The sequence below is a fragment of the Cygnus atratus genome, chromosome 2, assembly GCF_013377495.2.
Source record: "Cygnus atratus isolate AKBS03 ecotype Queensland, Australia chromosome 2, CAtr_DNAZoo_HiC_assembly, whole genome shotgun sequence".
NCBI lineage: Eukaryota > Metazoa > Chordata > Aves > Anseriformes > Anatidae > Cygnus > Cygnus atratus.
Genome location: NC_066363.1, coordinates 129,836,878 through 129,861,656, shown reverse-complemented (window position 1 = coordinate 129,861,656; position 24,779 = coordinate 129,836,878). Strand labels below are relative to the sequence as shown.

Here is a 24,779-nt window from a genome sequence, read left to right as displayed (position 1 = left end):
GTGGATATATTTTTGTATGTATGGAGCTTTATCCTGAAGCTTTTTCAAAACCTTTTAGTTTGTAAGTACCAGACCACGAAAATAGCTAGGCATAAATTTACATTGTACAGCAGCAAATTTAAATGTGCCTGGAGGCACATCTGCAGACAACATTTGGCGGAAGAAGACTTAATAAATAATAATGAAAAGAGTGACAACTTAGGAAACGTTTAAGAATGAGATGACGTATCTATTAGTGGGGCAAAATCCTTGACCAAATTCAAGATCTGACCCATCTGTCAAATACAGCCTGCCATGCATTAAGGGAACAAGCAAAGCCAGGTGCATGCTCTCTGTATGGAGCTATGTTGGTACCCATCACCACCATCCCTTGCCCAAACAGTATGCTAGTGGCATGAAATTGTTACCAAAGTCAACTCGCTCAAAGCCGAAGGGGTGGAAAACATCCTCACTCTTGAATCTTGTCATAATACTTATAACAAAGGACTAAAACATTTCCCACAGAAAACCTAATGAGAAATATGCACCCCATCCAAAGCAGAGTGCAGTCTGGAGACAAGCACCCTGAAAGTAAAAATTGCTAAGTACTGCCAAGGCACTTGTACATGAATGAAGTGGCACAATTCCAGTGAGCAAGAATGGGTGGAAAACGTCCTGAGAAGTCTACGCCTTTGCCAAGTCCATGAATTTATTCCTTGATACTCATGCCCCACTCTTAGGTAAGCAGCCTTACGAGAAGACAGAGGGGTTTTGGAGTCAGCCTTTTGTGCTGGTGCAGCTGGAAATGGGACAAAGATCTCAAAACACAAAAAGTATGTTGGTGGGAGGCAGTGGGGAGGGGATGCTACAAAGACATTTCATACCCTATTTTATTCCAAGCCTTTTCACTTGCAGCAAAACATCAATTTTTGCATTTATAGATTGGAAAATAGATTTTTGCAGTCTACCTAGGGAGGTATCTAGCTACAACGATGTCTGTTAGAATTTGAGCTGAGTCTACACTACAACACCTTCCCGAGCCATTCACCAGTTTCAGTCAATCCTTCCAGATTTCTCACGATGCTGGGGAAAATACAAAGCCCCAAGAAAACCAACCACCCTGCTCTCCCGAGGTGACGCCGGGCACCCTGGGGTGAGCCGGCACCTGATGGGGAGCCCCTTGGCAGTCCCTCCTCCCCGACCAACCCAGGCACCAAGCTCTCGGGAGAACGCTGGCCAGCCAAGTCCTTCCACAGAGCCACTCCAGAATCCTTTTTTTTTTCCTTCCCTCCTTTTTTTTTTTTTTTAATTTTTTTTTTTTTTTTAAGGATTTCCTCCCCGCGGATGAGCGGCTCTTTCCACGCGCACTGCCAAGGTCCATCCTTCCGTCCCTGGCCGCGCACCCGGCACTGGGCGTGTAACCGGGGCCCTATGTAACCCCCCGCCGGCTCTGCCCCGCCGCAGCCGCCGCCCTCGGGGAGCCCCGACGGTCTCTCCCCGCTCCTCGGGTTCCTTCTCCTGCCGGCCCGGGACCTGCCGCCGGCCTCCCCCGGGATGCCTCCTCCCCTGGCGGCCGGCCAGCCGCCCGCACCCTGCTCTCCGCGCTGAGGCCGCGGAGCCCTGCGCCGCCCGCGGAGAACCCGACGGCAGCTCCGGGAGCAGAAAGCGAAAGTACCTGCGGCCGGCGGAAGCCCCATGGGAACAGCAAAGCCCGGCCGAGCCGCAGCCGGGTCTGACAGCGCCGCGCCCCCCGACGGCAACCTCTCGGGGTGCTGAGCACCCCCCTCTTCTCCCGCTCCCCCCCGTCGCGGCTTCGCTCGCCCCCTGGCTCGCCTCCTGGCACCATGGGCGAGACGGCGCCGCCACCATGACCGCCGAGCCGCCGCCGCTGCTCCCTGCCACCCCCCCGGCGGACCATGTCCCATGGTAAGGAGCGCAGCGCCGCGCAGCGCCGCGCCCCCCCGGTTCCTCTCCGCACCCGCGCACCTCTCACCGCTCCGCCGCCTGCCCGCCGCCTCCTCGCCTCCTCTGTGGCTGCGCGGTGCCGCCCGGTGCCCTTTTATCCCCGCGGTGACGGCCACGGGGAAATTCCCAGTTTTGCTTTTCTTTTCTTTTTTTTTTTTTTCTTTCCTATTTTGTCCTTAGAATGAAAGTAAAAGAGCCCCGTTCCCAGCCCGGCCGCTGCCGGGAAAGTGGCCGGGGCGGGGGGGGGGGGGGTGGTGGTGGTGAAAAAAGGTGGTGGTGCTGGGGGAGCTGCGCGGAGCTCCGCGGGTACCCGCGGTCCGCCCCGCGGGGGCGCGCCCCGAGCAGGTGCCGCGCAGCGCCGGGGGCTGCAGCCGAGCCCCGCGCCCCTTGCGAGGGCTGGGGGCGGGCGGGCAGAAAGCCCCCGCCGGGCCGCTGCCGTCGAGGGTCGCTGCGGGTGTCGGGCGGGCGAGCAGGGGCACGGCAGCCGCACTATAACGCGGGAGGTTTGCGGGGGGGAGCCCGCAGCCCCGGGGCGCGGGAGGGTCGCTTGCACGAAGCGGAGGAAAAGGGGATTTTTTGGACCATAAAGAGGGGCTTTTTTCCATTTGGAAATACTGGAATGCTGAGTCTTCCCGGCTTTCCTCGGAGAATTTGCTGGGGGTTTCCACATAAAACTTAGGAGCTTTTCAGGAGTTTGCTGAAAGAATGGGGTTTACCAGCAATGTAAGATTCCTTTCTTCAGAAGCACTAGCCATATGGCCGCTATCAGCTCTGCTTCGTGGGAAGGTACTAGCTCACCCCAAAGCTGCTGGGACTCTTTAGGATGCTCATCTAACAGAGGACTCATTTAGGAACATCTAAACTGGTTGCGTTGGGATCCTGCTGTGGGTCAAGGGGCTTTGTGAGTGTGCAGCATCCCTTTCAGAATTATCTGCTCTGATTCTGTCGTTTCCTCGCTTAAAAGATTCACCACCTGACCAATACAGAGAAAGTAAAACAAGAGGAAGAGAAGTGATTTTGCAGTTTTCATCAGTCACTCCATTCTTACCGGAAAAAAAGTTTTAAAAGTGATGGAATCTGTTACAGTGACTTTAATTTAGAAGGTGGTTATTTGTGTCTCCGAAATGTCCTTTTGAAGCAACATAGCTGAGTTGTTTGTATCACTTTTTTGGAAGTGTGTATGTATTACAGTTCCTTTTTTAATTTGTACTGGGATCAAGAGGTGCAATGGTATGCTGGAAAAAATGTTGTCCTGTAATTGACTTCTAGCATGCTTTTGCAACATCTTTTTGGTATCACAGTTGTACAAATCCCAGTCCTACAAACTGATAATTCTCTTGGAGTAGAGGTAATTAGCATTGAGATTTACAAAGGTGAAGCTCTGTGGAAGTCAGATGTCCATCTGGAGGTCCTATCTGCCTTGCATAGGCACTATTTTTTGTATTTACTGCCTGTAGGATCAAATCTCGTCAGGCTAGATTTCTTGAAATCCTCATAGACAGGTCTGATGATCAGTGTCTGAAAAGGTTAGATTGTTTGGTTGTCAGCCAAATGAATTTCCCGTGCAAAATTGGCAGGCAGCTTGCCACAAGAAAACAAAAATGGAATTGTACAGGTGAAAATCTTCCAGTCCTGTTTCTAGGACAGAGGTGTACATCACAGCATGTTCACAAGTACACTGTCAGAAAAAACGCTTTGGTAGGCAGAAAAGTGATACGCGTCCTTCTCTGAAGCAGCAGCATGCGGTAGGGCTGGGCTGGGCTGTGAGGGACTTTCTGTGGACAGCAGACAGTCATGGCATGACCCTGGTTCTTGCATCACGGAGGTTACATGGCTCAGTAAAGACTATGGTCAAGTTTCACTTCTTTCTTCCTTGAAGCTATGCACCCAGAATAAGTATTTTAAAAGTGTATTCAGGGATACATATTTTACTTTCATCTCTAGTGTTCTGCAGTTATTCAGGATTTCTTTCTGAGGCTGGGATTCACAAGTGATGCCAAGTCCGGAGATGCCCAACTCTGAGTGTCTGGCTGGGCTCAGTGCTCCCATCCTCACCAGAGAGGAAGGAAGGAAGCTGTAGGGTCAGGGCATCCCTTCTGCCTTTCCTGGCAACTCTGGTGTCTCCAGTTACTCTGTGTACGTTTGTTGGTCTTACTGAGTAGCAGAGATGGGTAGAAACAGCTCATAATACTGCAGGAATTTGCTGTGGTCTTTGATGATCCTCCAACACAAACTTCTAGCTTTTTCTTTTTTTTTTTTTCTTTTCCCTACAACCTTCCGTTTAAGCATCATCCTACTCCATCCATCTGTAGGCCAGTGTCCAGTTATCAGCTTCCTATTAGCTTCCTCACTCCCAGCATCAGGCTAGTCACCAGCAGCCTCTAGTTACCATCAGTCCCTTCAGGCTGACCAGTTATTTTGGTCCTTTCTCTCTTTGCCCATCCTCACAAAGCTCCTGTTCTCCTGGATGTCATGCAAGGAGAGAAGACCAGTGGTCTGAGCAAAGCAAGATGGTCCACTGAGGGGAGAAACGGTGAGGAGCAGTGAGGCTTGCTCCAAAGGATTTCAAAAACTTGCAGAGAAAGTTGTATTGCTACCTTGTCTCATGTTCAGCCACTAATATGGGCTTCTACATCTGATCAGCCAGACACACATGTCCGTTAGCACTTACAGAATTCATTGTAGGAAAAATCACTAGTTAAGGTGGAATTCAGCTGCAGACACTTGAATGTCTACATCTGTTTCACTAGGGCACTTATTTGTCTACATATGTACTACTAGATGGTTATGGCCCCATTATGGTCAATGGAGAGACCTCATCAATGCTTTCTACAGACTGGATAGGAATTCAGCCCAAGTTGACATGAAGTGGCTGGTCAGCTTAATAACTGAAGGCTGTCAACCACAGTGGCTAAATCACCCTTCAGTATGAGGAAGTTTAGATGCTCAGCTAGTGTTTTACTCTGGAGCTGAATCTTTCCCTCAAGGTACAAGTCATTTGGTTGTACAAAGATCCCCTTTAAACTGTTTTAACAGATTACAGAATGTATTTGTTAATACAGGTTATATTCTATGGTATTCAATGTGTACTTAACTGCTCTTGTTGTAATCCAGCCTTTTTTAGATCTATCTTTCGGGTTCTGCCACTACTCCTTGTTCTGTCACCAGTGAATTCATCTAGTTGTACAATGGGAAATAAAACAGCTGAGATCCGTGTGAAGTATGAGAATATACTAAGCCACGACATCGATGAGCTGGTAGGTAATAGCTTTTGGGCTTCCTAATTATTTTTAGATGATAGCAAATAATAAAAAACAAACAATGACCAAACAAAAAAGCTCTAATGTTAACATTTGATAGAAGACAATTGTAAAATCGCATGTTGTACTGGGATTGTGGCTTTATTTGAGGGCGTGCTGCCTATTTGCCTGTACAAATACATGGCAAATACATGGTTTGTGTTTGTACACCAAGTAGTTAGACACAAGTACCATTTGGACCTAAGCAGTATATTAAAAAAAAAAAAACAACACTTTTTAAAGGTAGTTTTATTACTACGTGTTTTATTTTCTTGTCAAGAGAAGAAAGCATTCCACAGCCTGCAATTTTCTCTACTAACTATAGTCTTCTTGACTAAAGTTTTATGTTGTCCATTGAATACAAATGAACAGAGGCACAAAATTCAAGTCACTGATTTTCAAAACAATTTCTATGTTATATTCCGGCCAGTGAGCCCATTCATTGGCCATTTTAAAGGTAAAACCCTGCTATTAAAACTTCAGATAAGTGGACTTGTTTGGATATTTCTGCGTATTGAAACATTTTTTATGGAGAGTGGCTGAAATCTTTCATTTTTCAACTGTTTAAGATTTTTGCTTCATTAACAGAGAATATTATCATTTTAATAGTCCTAGATATTCATATCATTATCATCATAATCATTCAGAATTACCAAGGTACCTTTCTAAAGGTTAAGTAGTAAATTAATGCATTTGTAGTTAATGAAAGTGATGTAAAATTCACCCATATTACAATAGAAGTTTCTTTCTATTTTACCTATCAATACATTTTATATAACCAACAAAGAATCAAGTTTTCAAGATAGCAGCAGAGAAAAAGTTAACTTTCTCAGTTGCAAGTAGCAACCTCTCCTCCATCATGGCTTTATCACCTACAACTATTACAGCTATACAAACGTGCATTGCTAGAGTTTACAGATCCATGCCTCAAACTTATCTTCATCAAGAATTTATTAACAAATTAGTCTGCCAAGAACGCTTTCATGGGAGAAAGCACTTTCCACTCTTGGATTAGCAGAAGCATGTCTACGAAAAGGGGATTTTTCTGACAGTTTGTCACTACAGTAGAACTCACCATTCTGTTGCAGTCTTAAATCAAGATCTGTTCGCATGAAGTGTGAGTGATAGATGGTGTTTTTTCCAAAGGTGAAGTAGAGAGCTATTATATTTCTTCACACTTAGCATCCACTACCATCATTCAGAGCATTATGCTGGTGGTTTCCAACCTTTCTTTACCAAGATGCATCAACCCTTCCCTGGAAGCAAAATACCTTTAGGTTCAGGGAAAGATCATTTAATTTTCAAAAACATTCTGATCATGTGTGTGATAATCTTGAGACTACAAAAAGAGAAAGCTACTGCTTTTCTGTCTTCTGTGTAGAGAAATCACATTGTCCTCAACAAGGCACCAAAGACGGGCAAAAAATCATGGCCATGTTAGTACAGATAGCACCTTTAGTTTGTCATCATAGTGATTGGTGACCTATGAGAGGTACCAACATGTCAGGAAGGAGAGCCTCTGGGAAACAGATCCTGCTGTCTTCCTGCAGTGCAGAACCATGAGGCGCATCCCAGCTCTGCTGGAGCTGCAGGGCCAGAGAAGCCAGGAGGGTGTTTTCTGTTTAAATAATAAACAAACTAATAAACAAAACTTCAAGCATTAATGTTTGTGAAAGGTAGTGGGAATGTATTGAACTCCGAAGTTCTTACTTGCTAGAATAGACATGCACAAGCAACTGCGGTGTAACTTTCCTCATTTGCCAGTCTATATTTTCTCTCATTTAAGAGAGATTAACTTGGTTTTTTATGTAAAATCAGTGTAGAGTCTTGTCACTATAGCTTAACAGCAAACATTAGGGACATTGCCCTTTGGGTCATAGCAACTGTTCACTAGGAACTTTCCTGCAATTGTATAGCCAAAGTCAGTAACTTTCAGTCCCTCAACCTGATGTTTGGACACAGTCATGGAGACGACCAGTGGGTTCTATACTAGACCTTCAGAGATTAATTTGATTTTCACTAATGCCTTTTTTGAGGCCAGGATTTCTCTCTGGTTGCTTTAGCCACGGCAAATAAACTGCCTTCAGAAATGGTTACTACAATATGCTATAGATGAGGGGTCAGTGACTTCTTAGTGGTTAGAAAATGAAGTTGCAGATAAAACTGAGTTTTAGGATGATTTATTTTATTTATTTATTTATTTATTTTAGATCTTGGTGCTCTATGATTGCAGTAGAATTTCAGTCTGCTATGGTACAAGTAGAGATGAGCATTATATTCCTAATGCTTTTTTGTGTCAGTGAATATTTGGCTCCCTAAACTCCTGGGTTTGAAAACCCTTCCTGTAGAAAGTGCTGTTCATCTTGGATGACCTGCTGAAATACAAGTATTATGCAAAAATCTGCAAAAAAGCCCTAAATATGAGGTTGACTAATGTGTTCATATGCACACCTAAATGAGGAGAGCTAATATAGTATTGACAGGAGCTGTCTTCTTTTTTAAAGTTTTTTTGGTTGCATTAAGTTATATGGATACAGGCTGAAGAAGAAACAGAAGGGGTTTTTTTTGAGTTAGATTCAGTTGTGGGTGACAACCATGAAAGCAGAACAAAAAGCAGAGAGTATAAACCATTGATAAAAGATTATGGCCATACAAAGGGAGCAAATGTACTGGCTTCGGATTATCTTGAGATACATGTTCTGTAAATCCACATGTTAAGTTAATGCTAGAATATGTTTAGGTGCCTAGGGCTTGTATTTATTAAGACAAACATTGACAAACATTGTGTTTGATGTCTGTGTAAGATTTAAATATTTCTGTAGTTTTTTAAATGCTAAAAGACCAAGTAATTCAATGGAGTATGAAGGTTTAAAATAGACTTGTGTCCAGTTAGAGGCTCTGTGTTACAAAAGAGATAGAGAGCTACTGGAGAGAGTCCAGTGAAGGGTGAGGAGCAAGGGACTGGAGCACCTCTCCTGTGAGGAGATGCTGAGAGAGCTGGGACTGGTCTGCCTGGAGAAGAGGAGGCTCAGGAGGGATCTCATCAATAAATACCTGAAGGCAGGATGCAACTAGACAGAGCCAGGCTCTTTTCAGTAGGGCCCAGTGGCAGAAGATGCAATGGGCACAAACACAGGAGCTTCCCCTGAACATAGGCATGTAACATGCAATGAATATAGCACTTCTTTACTGTGTTGGTGACAGAGCACTGGCAGGGAGGCTCTAGAGTCTCCCTCCTTGGAGATCTTCAAAAGTTGCCTCCACATGGTCCTGGGCAACCTGCCCAAGGGACTTAGACCAGCTGACCTCCAGAGGTCCCTTCCAGCCTCAACATTTCTGTGATTCTGTGTGATTCTGTGAGTACCTTTGCAAACTGTAGCTGGATTGGGGTTTTCTTTGCTTGCTTGCCAAGGGAAAGCTCAGAACTGTACACTGACCCTGCTACAACAGAGGAGATCCTACCGAGCAATTTAGTGTTAAGGTCACCAGCTATAAGTGAGAAACTTGGCTCATTTGATTAAAAATACTTCCATGATTAAGCATATATTATATTTTACAGGTAAATATGTCAGCAGAGTATCGTGACAGGTGCTGCAAGAATAAAAAACATGAACATAGCAAGGTGTTCTTCTGCAATGATACTCAGGTAAAATTTAGCTTCTCATAAATTACTTTAGAGAATACGAACCCCAGAGGGTTCTTTGTACAATCCACTCCCTGAATAACACATTGTGATAGTGAATAATGTAATATTTTTTAATTGTCAAATCGTGGTGTTCAGGAATATTCCTTTTAGGAATTTGGAATCATAGAATCTGTCCAGTAAATAGATATTTTTTCAATTGAAATATTAAACAATACCACATCAGAAATCTTTTTAATTTTTTTCTACTGCAACAATTGCTTTAAATTTGTAATACAAATTAGTACAGAACACTGATTGTATTTTGACAATGGAAGTAAACAAAATTTTTCCAACATCTGTTTTTGTTTTTCTACAGAAATCATGTTAGCTAGTGTTTCCACTTCAGATCTGAGAGCTTTAAAATTAATAGTCTGGGCAGATCTTAAATAACAGAAAGCACAATTGTCCGTTGTAGCTGTGGATTTTATCATGACTTGGTAAAAGGACTGAGTTCAAAAACTGGTCAGCATTTTCCTGATTGCGTCAGCTGCTTTCATTAAGGCCAGGATTTATCCCTAGTATCCTTACTAATATTATTAGTGCTAGCATTATTATTACTAATTACAAATTGATGTTTTAAATATTTTGAAGAGATGGCAATTGGGTCAGATTAGTCATGATTTATTGGAACAGACTGTTGTTATGCCAGATAAAGAAGCTAATGGTTACTGATGGAGCTTTTGTTTTAAGACAAACACTACACGGAATTAACAGTGCACAGACTTTTCAGCAAGTTTTTTTTTCTTGCTCTCTTCACAGGAAATAGAATCACTACAGAGTATGGCATGCAACATGCTCAAATTCTTTAATAAGCAAAAAATCAGCAAAGAATTTAGATGGAAAGCAGCATTAGTCTCATGTGGGACGTTACAAGTTCTACAGTGCAAATGTGAAAGACATAAAAAAGAAAAGGTGAGTGGTAGTGATGGTCTACAGTTTACTGGAAGTACGTGGCTTACTCCTCAGAGCTCTTCAGCACAGATTATCACATCTACCTCTCAAAGGTATATCTATCATGCACATTACATGCATGACAAATTTTGCTCTGTATAGCAGCACGTCTTGTAACAGACATTAAACCCGGTGCAAAGACTATTTAAGTCAGTGATCTGGATGTCTGTAGTCAAGATATGTACTCTGGTTTAGTAGTGAAAGACCTCAATTAATTCTCCAGTAAAAGACAAAGATCACACTTATGCAGAGATTTCCTTTAACTTCCATATATGTAAAATCACGCTTGCTACTTCACATTGGGTTTCTACCTTAAAATTAATGTTTAAGGTGGCTTATTTCAACAAATAATTAGTGGGAGTTTCTCTCCTTTCCATAATCCCTTTGATTATTGATCTTAATTTTATCCACAATATCTCAAACTCAACAAGAGTAGTTAGATATGAAAGTATTTATATTTTTAGTTAATGGCAACATCAGCTCTTTAATATGTCAGTCAAATCTAGTGCAATGATCTACCGGAGAGAAGGAAAAGTGTTCTTTTAAGTGTGGCCTGCAGTTCTACCTAATGGGCCAACATCAAAAAGCCTCCTTGTAGGCACCAAAGGTTATAATTCTTTGTGGTTGGCTTACACAGGTGAATTGAAGGCTACATTTAACTCTTTTTTTTTTTTTCTCCTTAATATGGAGAAACATATAACCTAAGAACCAGATCTTCAAAGTAAACGTTGGTGTCTATACTTTGCTTATACAACTCTGGTGAATCTAACTTTTGCCTAACCGTAAAAAGTCTCCTAGTTCAGTAATAGAAGTGTCACCTAACCCCGTGGATGCCTGGTTTTATTTAAGGACCAATTACATTAAAGTCATTTGGTAAAACTCTGTGACAGTCTGTAAAAGTCTATAACGTCTTATAAAAGGCCATAATATCTATTATTTCAGCCTGGAGAAGAGGAGGCTCAGGGAGGATCTTATCTATGTGTATAAATAGCTGAAGGGAGGATGCAATGAGGATGGAGCCAGGCTCTGTTCAGTGGTGCCCAGAGCCAGGACAAGAGGCAATGGGCACAGACTGGAACACAGGAGGTTCAGGAAGCACTTCTGTACTGTGTGGGTGACAGAGCCCTGGCACAGGTTGCCGAGAGAGGTTGAGGAGTCTCCTTCCTTAGAGATCTTCAACAGCAGCCTGGACATGGTCCTGGGCAGCCTACTCTGGGTGTCCCTGCTTGGGCAGGGGGTTGGAGCAGGTGACCTCTAGAAGTCCCTTCCAACCTTAACCCTTCTGTGTGATTCTGTGAAGTCACAATCATAGAATGTGTACAAGAAGCCCAGTCTGGTGAGACCCTGAACTTTAGGGCCAGCATCCGGAACAGGACTGTTTGGCTCCGTCAGCCTCAAGGTACCACACGTACAGGCATAGCTTTTGAAGCTTGGCTCACAGATTAATTGGCTTTGTTCTTCGGGTCCTTAAATTAATTGAGGATAGATTTTAAACCGCTGACAGAGGACGTAGGTATTCTCAATTGCACAGACTGGTTTCAGATGCCTTTACTTGCAGAGCATTAAGGCTGCGTTCTCCCAAATCAGCAGGAAGCAGCGGCAATAGGGCTGTGTTCACAGTGAGAACTGATGCAGGCTGGGCCCTGCCATGGCACATTTTGTGAGCCCAGCATTCTGGCTAAGTTACCACGTAAGATACCTGCATTATTTATTGAGACGTAATGAAATTAGTTTGCTTTAAAATATGTCTGTATAAAAAGAATTAACACTTCTCAATTAACAATGTAAACTATCGTGTTTCAGGTTTGCACGCAGATAAACACACATAATAATGAAGATAGAGAAACAGGTGAACAGTCAAAAAAGAAATGTAACCACGAATTTTGTGAACTGAAAGAGAATATATCTAGCCTTCGATCCTGCTGGAATAAATTTGAAAAAATAATTTCCAGGTGATTCCAGATGAATCCTGCTCTTTTCTTTCAAAGTGGCATTACTTGGTATCTTTGCATTTCATATGCATCCTATGAGTAACTCTGTTTGCTTACATGAATACCAGAATTCGGATGTAAAGCTACCGTATTTTGATCCTGGAGATGGAATAAATAGAAACAGCTAAACCAAGCTGCTAAAGTCCGAGAAGGGGAAATAGAGACCAGTGTTTGAAACAAAAAACTCTGGAGAAGGTTGTGTCCCACCTTCGTGCTCTGGAAAGTACTTTGAATTTTCTGATCTTCTGAGTGACTTTGTAATACCTTCATATGAAAGCAATCCACTTAGATGTCTACTGCAATTTATAAAAAAATCTTAGAAGCTGCAGGCCAAAAAAAAAAAAATCAGTATGGAAGAGCAGCTGATTTCTTTCTACCTATAGAAAACACATCAAGGACCAAAATGAACAATTTACCAAACAAGCAGCAGCTCTTGAGTTTGTTCTGCTGATGCAATAATGTTTTCAGTGTGAGCATCTAATGGGTTCACAAATTGATTTAGGTTTGAAAAATGGGAAAAAGGTAAACTTTTTTAAAAACCTTGGAAGGGTAGTGATTTTTGAGAGATTTAGCACAGTTCTGCTGGCTGAAGCAGAGGCAAGACAGCGAGGCATACGGAAGGCGAGAAATGGGATGCCTGAATGTAAGTTTGCTCAGCTGACTGGAAACAGCAATAGCGTTATGCATTTGGTTATTGGAGTCAGCTGACAGAGGACCTAGAATTTCTTACCTTTGGATTGTGATTTCTTATATGCAATTATTTTATATAACGTGTTTAACGTGTTAGAAAAACGTGACTCAAAATGTGTGAATACTTTCAGAGAATAATATATTGGCATTTAACTAATAAAGTGTTCATATTTAATTTTGGATAAATAGAGGTATTTTTATAGATGTTTATAACTCTTTTGCAGTTTCTTACATTGATATAACTCCTTTGATAATAAAATATTTGTCTTCTATGGAATTGGGCTGTTGGCTTTTTGAGTGTCATTACTCCTTTCTTAGCTTTTTTTTTTTCCACAGCTAGTCATTAAAATCACAGTGGCTTTTGTAAGATCCAGCTGCATGAGATTTCCTATTATAAAATATCTGTTTCTTAACTGCTTATAACCCTATAATTTAGGTAGACAGTTCCAGACCAGCTGTCCAACTTGGACTAAATATTTTGGGAAATCTTCAACTAAGCCCGTTCTTTCCTGATTCAGAGTGAAAATTTTCTGTGGAACTACTCAGAGAAATCTCTGATTGATTCAATCAGATTCTCTGATTCAATCTCAAAGATTGAAAAAATGGTGGGATGTGATTTAAACAACTGTATGGACCTCTTCTGACTGGAGTAAAATCTGCTGACTGAATCCATTAAACCCAGTGTGCCCTATTGCTAATGGTGAGGGACCCATATCTAATTATGGCGAGGAAACTTCCTGAGTTTGTATCTTCGTATCTTTGAATTGGATCTTTGTAAATATGTGACTGAGATTTTCACATATTCTTTTTAGCTCTTGATTTAAGGGATTGCAACTTTAACTTCAAACTGGGAAAAAAAAAAAAAAAGGCAATAAAAAAATCAGCCCAACCCACAACCCTTTTATGTAATAGGAAAAGGAAACAGATTTCCCAATATTGCACTGCATCTCAGAGAACACAACTATTGTAGGGACTTCTGAGGAAATCACTTCTACTGAAAGAAGTCCCAGCTGGCTGAGGACTAAATTTTTCTCTGAGAGTGACTGAAGAATACCAACTATGTTTTGGAAACTCAGGAACGATTGAGAGCCAAGATTTATTTCCTAATAACTGCTATCACTTGGCAAGGAAAGGGCAGTGTGAGTTAAAAGAAAAATACACAGGTGCAATATTAGTTACTACAAAACTGAAATCACAAAGTTCAGTTGGCTTAAATGACTTAAGCAGCAGCTCACAACTCAAATCTTGAGGCCAATCAAGCAGTTTCTGGCCTATCCTGAGGAAAGACTGAACATAGATCCAGAACAGAAATTTGAATTGAGTGGTTATGAAATTGTGGTTTTCCTGATTGCTTCTCTTAATAAATATCCTGCCTGCCTGATTCTTCCTGCCAAGTTTCTTGAGTCATCACTTTTATGTAAAGACTAACTGCTAAACCCAGTGATTTGTGCTCTTTGATTTGTTCCTTCTAATTGAGAACCTTCTCCAGCTTCCACTGAAATTAGGAATGTGGCAATACCAAACTGCTTTGCAGGAAATGGGCTAAGGGACCTTGCAAGGTATCACCACCACTCCTACCTCCCTTTCATTATTTACCATCTTTTTGCTAGTTTGAATTAAAATTAGTTTAAAATTTTGACACTGTAAAAAAGGAATATGAGTAGGTCAAACATGCAATTTAGAAATGCATGGAATTTATGGGAATACCTTAATACCTTGCAAAGGAAGCAAGGGAAGACAGGTATTAAAATTAGTGAAAATAATTTTAGCACTGTCGTTACAAGGGACTGTGAATTGAGCAGATTAACCCATGTGAGCAAGATAATGTTGCACATTTGAATAATTTCTAACAGCAGGTTAGGTGCTCTGCTGAGAAGAATTTCTGGTGTTTAGGAAATCAGATCAAGGAAGGTCACTGTTTTGACATCTTACTTTACACCATTAAACTGCTGAAGTTCCTCAGCTAAGGGTCACTCCTGGCTGATTTTAATTTCCCTTCCAGTTTCACCTCTTCAGCTTTGTGCTGAGCAACAGAGATGGTGGCTTTATGATAGGATTCATGAAGCATCTGCTTGGTTCTTCTTTTTTTTTTTTTCTTTTCCTCCTGCTATCTGACTGGGATAGTTCATGATAAACTAAAACAAAGAGGAAGCAAGCTTGGTGGCTGGCTATCATGGAATCTCAGCAGTGACAAGATTTTACAGCCTTTTGGCACATGAGTTTTATCCAGAATTAATGGAAAATAGATCTGTTTTCCTCTGAAGAGGGTGTGGTAAAGTAAACAAAAGAGACATCAGGAGGAACTTTTCCCTAAAAAGAAGAAAGAAAAGAGGAACCGGTCTCTACTCAGCCCTATTTAGCAAACAAAATCAGGAACCCAAGTCCTTATTACAATTTCTGGTCACATAAGTGAACTTTACAGGAAAAATATAACTTCTTTTTCTTCCTTCTTAATCATTTCATGAACAAAGCAGTGATTAGTCCTCACAAAGCAGAACAAACCTAGATCAGGTTTAGTTACAGGTTATACCTTACAGCCTTATTAAAAATAAATAAATAAATAAATAATAATAATGATTTACTACAGGTTATCACAGTGATAGGCACTATATTAACTAAGCAATCCATGTAGTTGGGAAAGGGATAACAGAATTAACTTTACATGCGCAGCTCTTACTAACTTAAATATCTGGTACAGAGTATTTTTCAAGGTGACTAAGCAATACAGATCTCATCTTGCAAGTCAATGAAAAAAAAAACTATCCTTTGAAACGGATAACTAAGTGGTTCTCTACAAACCACTAGGAGAAGACTTTGGATGGGTTCTCCCATTAGGTATGGTTTCCCTGAGACCAAAGACATGACAATATTTATAAGGTTGAAATGATTTTACCTATCCCTATCCTATTTTTAAAGACAATTTCACATTTGGCTACAAAAATGCACGGATTTCCAAAAGTTTTATTGGCATATTTCCTTTATTGTTAACAAGTGGCAAATTAGCATCAGGTAGTGATTTACATTTATTAAAACAGAACTGGTGGTTTAAAATAATATATCAAATAAGATGGAAACCCAGGTGTTCTGAACAACAACAAAAAAGAAACACTGGATGGTCACAAACACAAATATCCAGTGTACTGAACGACAAGGCAAACAAAAAATAATAAATGTAATGCTGACAAAATTAATCACCTCAAATACATGAATGAACACTTCATTTAAAAACAGAATATCAATAAATAAACTTATGAAGATATATACTAAGTATCATATGAAGGATGAACACCTAGAGAGTTACAGCAATTATATAAAGTAGGTATTGTAACAGTCATGGAATACTTAACACTTTACAAGATCAGACCCAAATCCATCTGCACTTCTGCCAGAAATCCAAATACAAATATAGAACAATGAAAAACCATGCACTTGCATTTAGACCTTAAGTTCACTATTCAACAATATCAACCTGAATATTTGATTTACTGTCTCAAAAGCTACTGTTCATATTGGAGAAAACTGATTTCCCTATTGATTAGTTTTGTGAAAAAGTACTAGTTATTTAAAAGAATATATGAATAGGTTGTTTTCTGGAAACATGAAATGGGGCTAAATAGGATCCTCCGGAAAATGGGTATTCTGGAACAATACATATACAAAAAGAAAATTAAAATTCCCATTAATATGCAAGATTAATCCCTTATCTTGTGAATAGTGGAAAGAAAGCAACGACCAAATAACTGCTGAATACAGCTAAGAATCTTTTACTTAACATTTCTTCCAACAACACAACTAGGTAATTCAAACCTTACTCAGCAACTTAAAAAAAAAAAAAAATCACAAGTTGGAATGAGCTGTACTTATTCCAAGGCAATAAAAATATTTTCACCAAAGTCACCAAAAACAATTTCAAAGATGGAAATTCCACTGTCTCATACAATCCATATGATTACTTATAGCTTAGTCATACTGAAGAAAAATAAAGTTGTAACAAGTACTCTTACAAAACACAATTTTCTGTCAAGATATAAAAAAGATTTGTTCATTGCACAGATGCAAAAGTCATGTGATGGAAACCAGCAGTTCTTGAGAACTTTATAATATGTTGACAATGCCATTTCATTTTATATTCAAACTACTTAGCCTACATCAAGGTGCACTGCTACATTGCCTTGACCCTTAGAGTTTAAACTACTGCACCATACCTCCTCTCGCTGACTTTGATAAGCGTGCATCATGGAACTGTTCTTTTCACACACTGCATTTCAGACACTAACTCTTAGTTGCAATGGTGAATCAAGAGCTAGTCTTACCCAGATGACAGAACTTCCATGACGGATGAAGATTAGCTCAGGTCTTAAAATACATTTTTTTGGAGTTCCTAGTTTGCGTACCTTGCTACCTGAGGGTCAGTGTTAAGAGCACCATGGAGAGCTCCCCAGGCTTCCAGGCCGCCTCCCAGGCCAAGCAATCCCTCAGGTCAAGCTTTTCAAATCCACCTATGGGAGGTTAATGGCTCTTCAAGTCTCTTTGGCAAATTTGAAAAATTCTGCTTAGATGTTCACTTCATAGGTGTAAGTTGAAATGATGCTAAAGTTTGCTCCTCCTCCTGCTGCCCACTTTCCTGTAGTGGTGTGGGAGACTAAGAGTCTAACTATCTGCATAACCATACATTTATGTTGCTGTGTGGGTACAAATACCCTAGATTGTTTCAGACCTGGAAACAGTATTATACATAAACTTGTGAAAGGTAAATTATATAAAGCCTAGGCCTTTTACTATGCTGCTTTCACCTTTGGAACTAGTATATTTCAGAATTCCATTGCACTTGCATCACTACAGGCCCAATGCTCCTACACTCCTTTCTGTTATGTAGACTGCCCTAGTAAATCACATATTCGCAAGAGCAAAATAGGAATGCAAACACTGTCAGCCAGGACCTCAGCAACAGCCTTCTTGCTTTTTTACATGGGATTTTATCACTGACCTTTCTTTTTTTTTTTTTTTTTTTTTTTCCCGATCCACCTCCCCTCCCTATTGTTTTCTTCTTTGTTGATTGAAACTCTTAGCAAGCAATTTAGGAAGATATAGTGGCAATCAATAAAAGAAAGTCTGACATATGGTCAGACACTGTTAGTAGGTAACATTAAAATCATGTCAATAAATTTCACTTTCAGTATACAGCAAGTACATCAGTCAGCTGTTTGGGGCTTCACAATCCCCCAGTAATATTCAGTACAGTTTTGTATTAACTCTGCTTTAGTGAAACAACTTTTTGTTTGTATAACAAGAGTTCTCACAAAATACACATGCACACACACAAACAAACAACTGGAAAGACGGATGGTAAATGGAGTAATCACATCATCATAGATTTACACATTAAATCTAAGGAATTTAGGCTTTTAAGTTAAATATCTTTCAACAAGGCATCCAGCAGATGACACTAACTAAGTTTAGACTCCTCAGTGAAGTGCATCAGGGCTGGATAGTTCATCTAGGTGTTTTATCTTAACAATTATCAAAATTTTGATTCTTGAGGCATTCTGGAACACTACCCTTTCAGCATCTGTATTCATGATTTTTCCTCCCATGAAAAAGCAAGGCATAAGGGCAGTGGGAGGAGTAGGGCAAGATGTTTTGGACCTAGGTCTTATTAATAAATTGAATTCAGGAATTTCTTCACAAATGTAATATACCTAAAGATTCAAAATTTGGAGTCTTTACTCGTCTCCCTTACCAGTTTATATTTTCCTTAAGTGCTATAATCAATTTATTTTCTATATGCAGTTCTGCACGGCATTATGAAAACAAATCTATTCGCAAATAAATATTTAGATGGAATTACTGTGATCTGTTCTGATAATGTGTGTAATACAGCCTACTGTTCGTAACAAAACCTGCCATTCAGTGACAAAACCAGTTGAAAGTAGAAACACACCAGCCTTCTGATAGTCTCACTATACAGTAATAAACTGCATAGTCAATTATATTTTCATTCTTTTCTTATCTTTATTGTAGATTCTATTGCATACACATTACCAAATGTGACTATCAACAGTCATTAACACTTCAGTAGACTTTCCTGTAAAGCCAAATTAAAAGTTCAGGAAATCTTTTTTAAAGTTTTTCCTTCAGTTGAGGTTAATCTCCTGTCTAGTTCTTGCCATAAATCACAGAAGCATAAAAAAAATATAAAGGTGTCACTCAAGTAATTTCCTAAATGCTACGTTGGAAGCAAAGAGTTACACAAAGCTCAAAAGGCAGAAATTATCATTGTTGTATGTGAATTGGTTTAAAATTAGGAAACCTAAATGGTCAATATATTTTTCAACAGTTCCATCACTTCTTGAAAACCTGTAATATATATATTTCCTTAAAAATTTCCCTTGTAGAATGCATTTTCAGTAAGGGGTGAAAAGCTTTTTTTTTTTTCCAGCAGAAACAAACTGGAAATTCATCAACTCAGATAAAGGAAATGATTCTCTGATGAATTCACTAACCAATCAAACCTATGCTGGATTTCTCTTTTCTGATACTCACAACTTCCAGTAATTCAGTCTGCAGACTTCCATGGCCCAAGTCCAGGACAAATTTTCTAAAGCAAACTTATCTATGCTAAAGATGCAGGATTGCAATTTTTCCAAGTACAAATATGAATGTGCCAAAAAGGATCCTAGAACCTAAATTATGTAAAATATAAACTGGCTAAGATTTGTCAGATCTCTCATTAACAGTCATCCATCCTATCATGCTCAGCCGCCAGCTTATGTAAATTACAATAATACAAGACTACATTGAACGAAAAGATAATTTCTAGAAATAATTTTGTATAAAAAGTGTAAGACAATTTCATATAATCCATATTGTATGAATTATATTATTTCCATGGAAATAATTCTGAAATATCAAAAGTTTACAGCCTGCATGATGACTACATCAAGCCTCTTAAATCTCTTATCTTCCAAGACTGGAACCTGTTTTGGAGATGCATGTCTTAAATCACGGTTTCTCCATAATAGGCCCCATTGACAGTAATCACAAATTTTGAAAATGCAAACAACATTCAAGTTGCTATAATGCAACACTGCAGCAGATTTTGCAAAAGCTACAGAGAAAGTATAAAAACCAATTCTAACGGTGAGCTCAAAGTAACCATTTCTGACAAAAAGAGTGTGTTGTGGGAAAGGCACAATTAAGGTCTTTCAGATTGTTCTTCCACGCATAGCTAAGATGGTGCCAGTATTTCAAAATAAAATTTCACAAAACAAATTACTACATTCAGATACAAGTTAAGTGATTCAGCTTGTGAATAGCTCTGATAGATTGTGTCATTTATTTTAAAAGAATGAAAAAAACAACTTCCAGGGCCTGACCCTTCTAACCAATGAACTGATGTGAAGTCTGTTACTAACTTTAAGAGGCTGCTTTGAGAGCCCATGAACATACAGAATTGAAGAGAAAAAAAATATCATGTGTTAACCCAAGAAATATGGACCTGCTGTTTGCACAGGGAGAGGTATAAAAGCAGTTGCTACTTATATCAATTTCTACTCTTCTAATAGCATACATTTTATGGATCTCTTTTTGTATTGGATACATCAAGAAGGTTGTTTTTAAAACAAGTTCAACATTTAGGTACAGTAACTACAGACTCTCCTTCGGGAGACAAGGGAAGAAAAAAAGAGTAGGACTTTTGGAAACCTTTAAAGACAAAAGCAAAGAGCTTTTACACATGCTAGTCATGGTGGAGAACACAAGAAGACGAAGACAACTATTTTGGAACAAAAGGAACTGATTAAAATGAGGATATCATATTTCTTCTTATAAGTACATAAAAATATTAACAAGTTATTATTCAAAAACAGAATGGGGAAAGTTACACAAATTTTGTTTTTCTTATATGTGAATGGAATTTTCAGACTTTTTCCTCTTTGAATAATTAAAAAAATCCTTGGAAGTAACTGTAAAGTCCAGTTAGGATATTACTGTGAAGTAATTGTTTAAATAGTTTGAAGGGATCCACTCTTTTTGCATTTTTAACCAGAGATTTCTAGGAAGTTGCTTATGTTGTTTTCACTTAGAACATAGATAACATCTACTTAATATTACATATGAAGGAAATGCCTCCACAAAGAAACTTTTGACACAGAAGTTTTTCATCGTTAGTTCCCTATGGGTGAGTTAACCTACATAAGTGATTTAAATAATGCCTTATCTAGTAGGATTATATAAGAAAAATAACACTGAACCACTTCCGCTACCTAAGTTACTTAACATGTTTTTATACTTTAAAATATTTCCAGCAGAGATTAAAGAATATTTCCATGAATGGCACAGTTTAAGGTACCTGCTATTTTTATATACAGTATATATATTTATATATAAATTACTACGTAACCGGAAGATTGCACTCAGAAAATTACAATATGATGTTTCAACACATTTGCAGCATGAAGTCTAACTGGAAGGAGTGCTCTAGCTTTCCATGCAGCAGTACATTGCAGATGCTTCCAATTTCTCTTTTTCTCTTGGCTGTTAAGAATGTGTTCACACAACCATTCTTCGAATTCCACACTCACAGCAAAACTTTGCCCATTCCACTGGATACCTTGTTCCACATTCATGGCAGAATTTAGATAACTGTACAGGTGAATTTCCTTCACTGCTTTTTGAACTTCCACCATTGACTGAGTAGTCTCCACTGTCATACCCTATTTTACCATCAGGCCTGAAAAAAAAAAAAAAAAAACAGATAAAAAACGTTCACTGTAACTCAGTTCAGTATAACTTGATGCAAAACTATTTAAATCCTTTCAGGGAATTACTGCTACTGTTATTGTCATTTTCATGCTTACACTTTGCATTTATTTGCCATTTACCACCACCTTGTAAGTTTACCCAGATTCCCCAATTTTTAGGAGCACAATGAAGTGTTTGAGTCACTAGTTAGGTTAACCAGATAATCTGGAAACATAAAAATTAGCTTGTCAAAACAGGAAAGGCAAATAGCCTAAAAAAGAAATATAATTTCCCTCCTGCCCTTTAAAAGGGTATGTGCCGGACAATTTCTTTTTGTGCTGTAGATGTAAATTTCATTTAACTTCAAGTGAACCACTGGCCATTTGAATGATCATTCACCCAATTTTTCAGTGACTAAGAGGTTTTTGACATTTCTAAAAGTCTTCTGTGCACATCTTATCTGACAGTGATATTGTATTAGATGGCAAATAAGGAAAATACATTCTGAGCATCTAAAACGGGCATCTAAAATTGACCATGAATTCTCCGTTAACTGCAGAGAACAGCATATTCCCCTACTTATTCTGCAGTGAGTACTCCCCTTAAATGAAGGTTCTACTGCTGGGAAAAATAACAAAACCAAAAGCTACCTTGAGTAACTGTCTGAATTACTTGTTTTTCTTTTGTTTGGTAGAGCACCCGTGCTCATGGTTCTTGCCACACTAGGAGGGGTTGATGTCCGTGCTTTTGATACACCTCTAAAACAGAATAAATACCCAATTAGTTACATAAACAGAAATTTACACAAGGACAGGCATTTATAAATTATATACAAAAATTAATTCAACAATCCACAACAATCAATTCACTGTATGAATAATACAACTTATTTCCTAAAATAAAGACAGAAAAGCTTTGCCATGAACTTGCCTGCACTGGACTAAATGATTCGAATCTTACACTGCCAAGCTAAATTGCACAGCCAGTCCCTTCCTGTTTCACTTGTTATCACACCAAAATACAGGTAGAACCCGCACTATTTATCATTTAGTATATTCTAAGGTCTTCTTTGACAGACTACAAGTCACTTTATAGTGTTGTCAGGACTTTCAGAAAAATACCGGGTAGCTGAATGCAATGCAAAAAAGAATTTACAGAAGATACAATATTTGCAATATTTTGTGACAAATATGAAACAAGTAATATTTTCTTAATAGCCACAGACTTGACATAGGACGCATAATTCTCAGATAAAGCTTGGCAGACCTTCTTTCTCCAAAGCATATGTATGGGGGGGATGAGGAGGGGAAGGAAGGTCTGTCCAGCTGGACATTAGGGCCTAGTTTTTTTCTAGCTTGCCACAGTGTTTCAAAGTTGGCTTCAATAGTACATCCACAGAGCTGTGAAAGCTACCTTCCTCAAGACTCATGGGTTTTATAAGTCATTACGCAATTAACAGCACGTCCTAAACATGCAGAACATTTTAGTGCTTGCTCTGGTCAGTGGTAAGAACATCAGAATCCCCTGTAAAATCTCAGAAGTACAAGGAAAAAAGATAGGAAGGGACATTCTTTTATCATCAGTGATCAAGGACAGAATTTTTCTTCATTGCTCAAGAGAATTACTATTCACCAGGATTTCTTCTTGTTTGGCAAGGCTTCAGAGTGACTATGACATCTTGTGCCTGACCACCAAGTTTTTCTGTTCACATTCTTGAGCACTGATGCATAAATGAAATTTAAGTTGGGACAATCTCATGGAGGTTACAAAATATTAAAACAAGATCTCACAAACAGTTAGTCACCAAGAGCCCAATCAGCAACAAAAACCCCAGTAGTGATTTTTTCCAGATGAACCTAACTGCTCCTTTCAAAACTATAAACAGCTTACTCTTGGCTTGCTTTTCAAAATATAAAGAAAAGCATTCAGTTCCAATAACTTCAAATACAGCAATGACACAACTGATGATCAGTGTCATAACTCCCGAATTTTAGACGATTCATTGCATAAAGCCCATTTTCCTTCATGTTGTGAACATAAGCTAAGGATGGTTTTCCAGTTCCTTCCACTAAGAAACAGTCACTCAAATACTTCAGTGGAAAAGTGATCAAATGATTAAGAATAAAAATGGAAACCAGGAACTAAATTTAAGAGTAAATCAAGTGAAAATTATATTTAGAAAACGTATTCAAGTTTAACAAGAATGGCTTTTACATTCAACAGGTAAATTGGAACTATCAAAAATTCTGTCTCACTGGGCAGAACACCAACTTTCTCCTTCAGTTCTCATTTGCGCCCTCTTACCTGGCAAAAGAGATTCTAAAGATGATTTTATTTAAACCATTGTGTAGACTGAAAAGCACTACATAGGTTTTAATTCTGAAATAACATTAAAAGTTATGTCAGTTTTTCAGAAGCTACAGAATTCCAGGATAAAAGTTCTAAGTGTAACTTACATTATGATGTTACAAGTACACATAACAGTACAGATACTAAAAACTATCATGTGTTATTTCCTCCATCTCATTTTAGATTGGAGACAGACCATGCCTTAAATACAAGTAAAATTCATTAAAGCTCAATAGTGCAGAAAAATATACTGGACTTTTACTTTATTTATTATGGAAGCTAGAAAAATGTATAAAAATAACTCAACCGCAGACACAGAAATGGTAGATCTCATGAATCAGGGATGATCAAACAATGAGGACCATAATTGTGTCCCAATTCCTGTTTAGAGAATTCCAAATAATTTAAACCAAACTTTTCTAACCTATTAATGAATCACAGTTTTCTTCAGATTTCCAAATTTGGGACCAACACTCTACTTTTTCAAAACTGAGAGCATTAATTTCTTAAATTGAAATCTGTTCAGGGTATACTTTGAATCAATAATTTCCTACATAACGCAAGGAATACTTAAAAAAAAAAGTCCTAGATATTTGAAAGAAATTGACGTGAAAAATAGTCCACTTCTCTTTCCTGTATTTCAGCTGTTCACTTCTTTAAAATATGTATAATAACATACCCTCACCTTTCTAGGGTCTCTAAAAAAAGTCAACTGATACTTTAATAATATATGTATATTAGAGAAGATTCCCCAAAATCAGTCTCTTAAGAACATGATTTGAATGTACAATATGGCACATCAGTTACCAATGAAACCAGGAAAAAATAAAAAACAAACAAAACAAACAAACAAAAAACACATTGAAAGTGCACTGTCTATCCTGTCTGTTGAGCAAGGTGGTCACATGAAAAGTTAGAACTTTATTAAGGTTTAACAGGGCACCCTAACTCCAAAATACTCAAAAATAGATTTGTTTATATGCAGATATATTTTTCTTTCTAAAAATGCAGGAAAAAAAGAGCTATTTTCAGACTGAAATAGAAGCTTAATATTAGTATTATAGTTAACTGCAATGATTTCTGCTATTTCAACAAGTAAATCAATAGCAGAAGGCTGCTACTGTCTAA

General features: G+C 38.9%; 2 protein-coding genes across 4 annotated transcripts in view; one reads left to right on the top strand and one right to left on the bottom strand.

The window, feature by feature from the left end:
- The first annotated feature begins 1,378 nt into the window (after window positions 1–1,378).
- On the top strand, window positions 1,379–12,998 carry LOC118247918 (interleukin-7-like). 2 transcript variants are annotated; one of them, XM_035546342.2, is made up of 5 exons: window positions 1,379–1,905; window positions 5,059–5,201; window positions 8,803–8,889; window positions 9,688–9,840; window positions 11,683–12,998. In XM_035546342.2, exons 1-5 carry the CDS (start codon window positions 1,896–1,898, stop codon window positions 11,833–11,835), a joined length of 546 nt encoding a protein of 181 aa, XP_035402235.1. In that variant the 5' UTR covers window positions 1,379–1,895; the 3' UTR covers window positions 11,836–12,998. The 2 variants fall into 2 exon arrangements, with proteins under 2 accessions (XP_035402235.1, XP_035402236.1); XM_035546343.2 differs by having other exon boundaries at window positions 1,434–1,905; window positions 9,688–9,932; window positions 11,683–11,843.
- A 2,521-nt stretch (window positions 12,999–15,519) lies between these two features.
- The window catches only part of ZC2HC1A (zinc finger C2HC-type containing 1A), a 43,814-nt gene continuing 34,554 nt past the window's right edge, over window positions 15,520–24,779 (bottom strand). For both annotated transcript variants that reach the window (XM_035546196.2, XM_035546197.2), the window contains 2 exons: window positions 21,953–22,060; window positions 15,520–21,291 (listed from right to left, as the gene is read on the bottom strand). In XM_035546196.2, the coding sequence (XP_035402089.2) occupies window positions 21,111–21,291; window positions 21,953–22,060 (289 nt within the window). In that variant the 3' untranslated portion in view covers window positions 15,520–21,110. The remainder of the gene's footprint in view (window positions 21,292–21,952; window positions 22,061–24,779) is intronic.